Source organism: Bacillus rossius (genome assembly GCF_032445375.1).
Source record: "Bacillus rossius redtenbacheri isolate Brsri chromosome 4 unlocalized genomic scaffold, Brsri_v3 Brsri_v3_scf4_2, whole genome shotgun sequence".
Taxonomy (NCBI): domain Eukaryota; kingdom Metazoa; phylum Arthropoda; class Insecta; order Phasmatodea; family Bacillidae; genus Bacillus; species Bacillus rossius.
This window is the reverse complement of record NW_026962011.1, coordinates 8795091-8802382: the sequence shown is the minus strand read 5'-3', so window position 1 is coordinate 8802382 and position 7292 is coordinate 8795091. Positions and strand designations below refer to the sequence as shown.

General features: G+C 31.4%; 1 protein-coding gene across 1 annotated transcript in view; it reads right to left on the bottom strand.

The window, feature by feature from the left end:
• Nucleotides 1-266: 266 nt before the first annotated feature.
• LOC134542261 (mucin-2-like) overlaps nucleotides 267-7292 on the bottom strand; it is a 33495-nt gene continuing 26469 nt past the window's right edge. The window contains exon 4 of the mRNA XM_063386377.1: nucleotides 267-3408. Coding sequence (XP_063242447.1) covers nucleotides 3399-3408 — 10 coding nt within the window. The 3' untranslated portion in view covers nucleotides 267-3398. The remainder of the gene's footprint in view (nucleotides 3409-7292) is intronic.

The following is a 7292-nucleotide window of genomic DNA, read 5'->3' as shown; positions in this document are numbered from 1 at the left end:
CACACTCGATAGCCTTTTTATGGTGTTGTGTAAAACGTCGCAAATTTCAAAGTTGAACAACTACAAATTTTGGCGTGTATGTTGGAGAGGAGGTGACGAACCTCCTGATTTTTCAGTTTGGGAAGTTGGAAGGTCTGCATTTGGTTAAGTTTTTGTAAATAATGTTATTTTTTTTTTAGTTTGAGACTGCTGAATATTCTTTCATCATTTCTGAGAAAAATTCTGGTAAAAGGTTAGCTAACCCATTTCTTTGAAAAACACAGTACTTTATTTTTTTTTAAATGGAATACTTTGTGTGGACAGACAGCTTAATACATCATACACAGCTGTCAAAAAAGTGCACTCGTTTGTAGACTGGACTGTCACTTGGCTTGAACTGCACGCAGGTAATTCAACACAACTGATCAATTATTTAGTTATTGTCTGAATTCTTAACACCTTTGCTGTAAAACAAACATTGTTATAAGAACAAAGAAAATTGTTAATTTTCTGCCATAAAATGGTTTGTATAGATCTAAACTTCACACATATACACAAATCACAACTTTGCAGGTGCAAGGTTTTACATGTTTCAAACATTACTTAACCTCTGACAAAAATAACACAAGTCAGATCAAATGAGAGAGAGAGAGAAAAAAAAGGGGGGGGGGGGGGGAACCTAAATTTTCACAATCACAATCTGTAAATATTCTCTTGAAATTGAAATACTTAAGTCATTCTTGCAGATTCACTGAAAATTGCAATTTTTTTTATACAAAATATCATCTCATAGTTTACAACAAATCTGTACTCATATAACAATAAAAACAAAATACTGCATTTATCTGAAAATAATGCTATGATTTTTACCAAAACTTTGGAAAATTTAAAGTTAAAGGTCCCATTATAATCACAAACTTTTATATTGCCTTTGGGAACAGCTTAGTTGAAAAACTACAGGCTCTGCCTCTTAAAAGTGTCACTTATGCCATTTTTGACTGCTGTTAACCACAATAATGACCACATTATTTTGAAAAAGTCACAATACACATTTTTTTTTAGCTGCAGCTTGCTGTTTCTAAAGAAACCATGTAAATCACTCTACTGAGGAAAGTGGCACTAGAAATGGTCTAGTAAATATGGCATAAATCAAATAATTTAATAATTTTCAAGTTTCATGGACTTGAATCGCAATTTCCAAGCCATTAACATTTTTTCATAAACACATAATCAAAAAGTTTGGGGTCACATTATATATTCACTCACATTATTATCGGGTAATTACAGTATTAAGTTTGTTAGCTTGGAGATACATAAGTTATTTACAGAACTGTATTTATGAATAGCACAAATTATGAACACATCTGAAATAAAAACAGTGGCAGAAAAGAACACTCCATTTAAGTTAACGACATTTTATACATGATTTTATTCATTATATAAAAAGCCACACAAACAGTCTTAAAATATTAAATCACACCCTTCATCTAGCATATGATAAGGTTCACAGCTTAACACCAGAATTTGGATACTTTGACATGGACTATGGTTAGCATTTCCATCAATACCAACAAACATCAATCAAATCCCTTACACAGAAGCAACAGATGCTGGAAAGTTTACATAGAAGTCTTTTGTTTATTCATTTAAGTATTTTGATTGTTAGCTGTAAATTACACAGAATAATTAAATTAAGGATGCACCATACACTGCCAAATAATTTTGCACTCTCGATAATACTCATTAAAGTAACCAAAAATTAAATGTATATCTTCTAGCAGCTTAAAAATATAATGATAGTAAAGACGAAATGTTACTGAACAGTAATCAAAAAACGTTTGGTACATATTACTTTTATTTTTTTATATAAAATCTTCATACCAGATAGAATTCGAAACAGTGTTCGTGCATAATTATAAACATTTGTTTGTAGTGTTACCATAGACAAAGCTGAGTAAATAAAATAGTTCAATGGAATATGGCTGTCGTTTAATTTGCGTAACCAATTGTCTTCGTATTTTTAATGGTCCTTCAGAAAAAAGTTTCTTTTCCATAAAACAGATAATACTAATGACATTCTCTGAAACGTATGCATATACTACAAAAATGGTATGATAGATGATTAATTTACAAATCCTACCAATAACGGATTCCTATGCTCGATGCAGCATGCACAAAACATTTTGAACACAGATACAAACACGATACAATAGAAAGTGCTGACTGAGCTATTTTGAGGCCCAGAGGTAACGAGTGATACTTCATAGACTGAGTCGGTGACGTAGCTGGGAGCAGAAGTAGTGTGTTCCAAAAGCTGGTAACTACACAACCATCATGCTTTAACTCATTTTGTAATTTAAATAGTGTGGCTGATTGACTTACAGTCTCACAGTGTAAAGTCTGTGACAAAACTAATAAAAATTAACAAATAGTGTAGTTCAAATATTTTCATTTTCAATCATAATATTTGGTGTTAAATTTTCTTGGCTTAACTCTCTCAGAGTACATGATAGTTTTTTTAAGCTTAAAACAACGAACAAATACACACAATAAAACTATTAAAAAAAACCATATTAATACAAGACAGGCACTTCCATAAGTTCCTTAAAAATTTCCAAATCAAACTTAATTATTAAATAAAATGAGCTTTCAGAGATGGATATCAAATCAAGCACAAAATTATGCATCAGAGCTATTTCTGAACATTTCACTAATAACTGGTGCAGGTAATCAGCGCAGTTAATGCCATAGGAGACTAAAATATAGTTTTCACATTGGAAACTTGTTAAAGAAATGATTACAGTCTCTAGTTTATTCATGTTTACTTGAACACTTTTGAAATATTTTTCTTCTGTCATAAATCAAAATACAAACATCAATGCATTGATTAAACAAAACCAGTGTTGAAAAAACATGACTTTGGGTATTCTTACTCTGATATTTAAAAAAAGGTTTAATTAACTTGGGTGACATTAAGCTACTTGCGAGATAGGGGATTGGTAAGAAAATTAACACTTAACACTGCCACACTCAGCTAAAACTCACTTTAGGAAGCACAACTGTTACCTGCTCCCTTAAGGTGTTGCATCGACTTGAAGTCACTTATAATAGAATATTTTGTTGCAAAAAGGAACAAATGCAAATAGTGCACAACCACCAAGACCCAGCTTATCGCTGCTTCATCCGGTGAGGTATCTCTTGTCACCACTATTGCCCTGCAAACTGATTAAACCTTTCCTCTTCAACATTACAGGCAACATATTGCTTAAAATAACATCCTTAATCTTCAAACTATCTTACACAACACAGAAAAAAAAGTCCCCAAATCAGCACTGCACTTTGCTTCCCAAACAGCAATAAAACTTTGAAAATCCTGACCTCAAAAGCAAGTGTCTTGCTTGGTGTCTTCAGTCAACCACTCATTCTTTCCTGTTGGCAAAAAAAGACAGGGTTTGTTGTTTTAACTGTCCATTCCGTCTCAGTCGGGCCTTGAGAATATAACTGAACATTTCTCACACAGACAAACAAGTTAATTAAGCTGAAAAAGCCCCATGTACTTGGGCTTAGTTCTTAGCCTTACACTCCCAATAATATTTTCCATAACCATAGTGCGACTTCTGGAAAAATTTTTATAGAGTTTTTTTGTTTCATGGTCCATTGTCACATTTTTATGGACACGATAACTGCTATTATTTTTCAGAAATCACTTGAAAATAATACATAAAATATAGTAATGGAAAATTTCAGTGTACGCGTAGCCACGTACAGAGTCTTGCCTCAAAACAATATTTGGTTTCTATAATTATGTATGTTTCAGATTTTATTCTTGTGTTACCTCCATGGACAATTATTTATTACTCTTTGGACTCTAAAGTTTATTTTTTGTTCATGTTGGCTATATGTTAATTTTAATTTTCTTTCTGTGCGCAATGTTTACTAATATTTATATTTTGCAGGTTAATGTGGAGGGGAAAGTATTTTCAGAATTTTTATATTTAAAATTAGTCAGATTGCTATATTTTGGTTAGGTGTGAACGTATTTTTCATCATATTCTGATGTATCCTTTAAGTTAATTTATTTTCAGCCATATTGTAATAAGTTTGTTTATTTAGACTAACAATGAATGTTTAAATTTTATAACAATTAGAGAAGTGAAATTTGTATGTAGTGCAGGGAAGGATATGGAAGGAAAAAGTTTGGAAAAGCCATTGTTTAAGTATGGCTTGATCGTGTATTGAGTTCCACTAAAATGGGTTGTAACATCAGGAAATGGCAGTAATACATCAAGATTGGCAATCGATAATAATCCTGTGAAGTTTGGCCACAAGTGGAAATATCATTTGTATTAATCAGGTTTGATTTGGCTGAGTTTTGGCCATTCTCAGGATTGGTAATGCCTCAGGCTTGATGTTGTACAAGAAGAATTAAGGTAAGCCTGAACGATCTGATTATTTCCGAGCATCGAAACGCACTATTCTTTGACACAGATTAAACTGATATGTTTGAAATATTCAAAAGTTAAACTTTGTCGACAAAACCCAGAGGTAGAGGTGAGAATTTCATGTGTAAACGATTGAAGCTAGTTTTGGGAAACATAAATTATTATATGATTTTTCATCCAAACTGTCTTATAGCTACATTAATAGTTTGCTTGGTTATCATACATAACTGTTTGAGTAAGGTTTTTCTTTCAACATAAATTAGGCAATATCATATGTATGAGAAGATTTTATGGAAGTATGTAATTTTATGGTTTTAATATTACATGTTAGTTTGTTGGAAGTATGTTGTCATAAGATAATTAAATTTAATATCCTAGGTAAAATCATGTCTATGTTGAACATTATTGAATGATTATCTATAAAGTTGGTTGAAACACTACAATCATGCTATATCTCAGTTACTGGATATATATAAATGTTTGTTCCATTTAAAGATTATTTTTTTTATGAAGAATAATAGGAACATGGCACCCATTTGTTATTAATTGTGACTCCAAATACTAATTATCACTATCAGATAGTATAAATTCCACATCACATTTTGTAGGTAATTTATGTATCAATTTAATTGAGGTGGTAGCAGTGAAGGAGCAACACAAAAGTAAAGTAAAAAGAGTAAGCAGAAGAAGTTATATTTACAGAAGTGGCCACCACAACGTGGTGCCGTACATGACACCGTACACACCGAAGAAGAAAAGGCTACGAACACATCAGTCACGTTTGTTAATGGGTAATAATAATAACCGACCAAAGGGGTAGAAATGGGGATAGTTTTTGAAAAACAGAATAATCGCTATAACTCCTATAATATAACGAATATTACATCCAATTGAACCTAGTGCTGGAATTAGAAAATAAATAAAAGTTCTCAACTTTGTTCACTATTGAATTCTTTCTAATATTTGTTTAACTTCCTAAATATTGTCTAAAACTTTCGTTAAAATAAAATTTATGTAACCAACCTTTACTGCAAGGGGTGAAAATAAGATTTAAAAGAAGAAAAAGTAATAATTTATAAAATATATACATACTATCAAACTCATTATAATTTAGGCCTATTTTATAAACCCTAAATTTCATCTAACACTTCGGCTGAAACAATTTTTGATGAAACAAATAATTAGGGGTTAAAAAAAAATCAAATTTATTTAGTATCTAATTTGTTTGAATTTATTTTAAAACATTTTACTATTATCTTAATAATATTGGTTCAAAGCAAATTTTGATAAAACCATGTTATAAGTGCAAGGGACGAAACATAGTTTTAGAAGGTCAAACAAATTGTTTAACTGACTTAGTTGGCATAATATGAAATTTGTTCCAAACTATTCAATGCTGCATGCATTGAGTTAAAAACATTGGTCAAATTTTCGCTGCATGGAAAATGAGAAAATGTTTAATCAACCATTTTGTAATATTGGCGAACACTAAAATATTATCTACATTAAGTTCTTAAAATGTTTCAGAGGATTATAGAAGTTTCCAAAATATTTTCGAATGAAATAGGTACTTCAAAATCTACCTAAGCCTGTAGGCTGTGACAGAAGGAATTTTATTATTGGCAAAGATGTTACAGTCAGGCAAAGATCAGATTCATTGTTCCAAGTTCACGGATTAGTCAATAAAGTAATTTTGGAAGTCTCTCTCAAAACAGGTTTGCTACAAACTCCGGAATTAAGGAATTCCCTGACTTTCTCATGTTTTCCAGACCTGAATTGACAAGTTTCCTGAATTTCAGGTAAGAGTGATCATGAGGTACCTACCTTTCTGTGTTAAGATGCTTTTTCTGGGGGAAAATGTATACATATCATTTGAAGGTGGCATTTAAATGTTTAACTTTTCAGTTCTGTAACTTTTGATTTACCGAAAGAAAAAAAAAGAACATCAAAAACAAATATCATGCATTTATGCAGTGCTCCTTGTGCAGAAAGAGAGAAAATCTCTGTAGAGGAGTGGGAAGAATTAAATAATTTATTGTGAGAACATTAAGGGAAAACAAGAAAGCACAAGAAAACTACACTAACAAAAAAGGGTATCTAAAATTATTGAATAAAGGTCACTGACTTTATCCCAGCGAACTTGCAGATTTGCCAACAATGGTAATACAGCATGTTGTCTTATCTCAAATTTGTTTTAATGTTGATTTCTGAAATGATTCCCGATGCTGTAATTTTAAGCTACACGTCTTGTTTTTTGATTGATACATTGCGTTTAAAATTTAACACTTACGCACAACCTATGCATCTAGTCATCTTGAACACTGCCCCCAGATATCACAAATAAATATATTCTACTTGAAAACACATTGATCTTGAGCTTCTTTCCGAGATTAGTAATCAGTGCTGGATGCAAGAGGGGGATATATCCCCCCCCATGAAGTTCTAAATAAAATATGCAAGATCAGTATGTTATTTTGGGTGATGCATGGTGAGTTCTTACACGAACCTGAATTCATAAATCACAATGGCAGTGATGTATGTCCAGACTGATATTGTAACTGCCTGAATCCCTTGTTGTTGACGCAAGTTTTTTTGAATACAACAATTCTGTATTTTATTTTCAAATTCCCTCAAAAAAAAATGTATTCCCCACAGAGAATAATTATAATGTAACTGTCTAAAACCCCTGTTGATGTAAGTTTTTTTGAATACAAACATTCTTATTTTAATATTTTTTTTCCAAATCTCCTTCCAAATTGAATTCCTGTTAGTAATTATTAAAATTTCAGCTCATGTAACATAATTACTCTAAGTTTAAACAATATCTTTAGTCAAAAAGAACAGAAAATAAAAAATAATTTAGTTAGATGG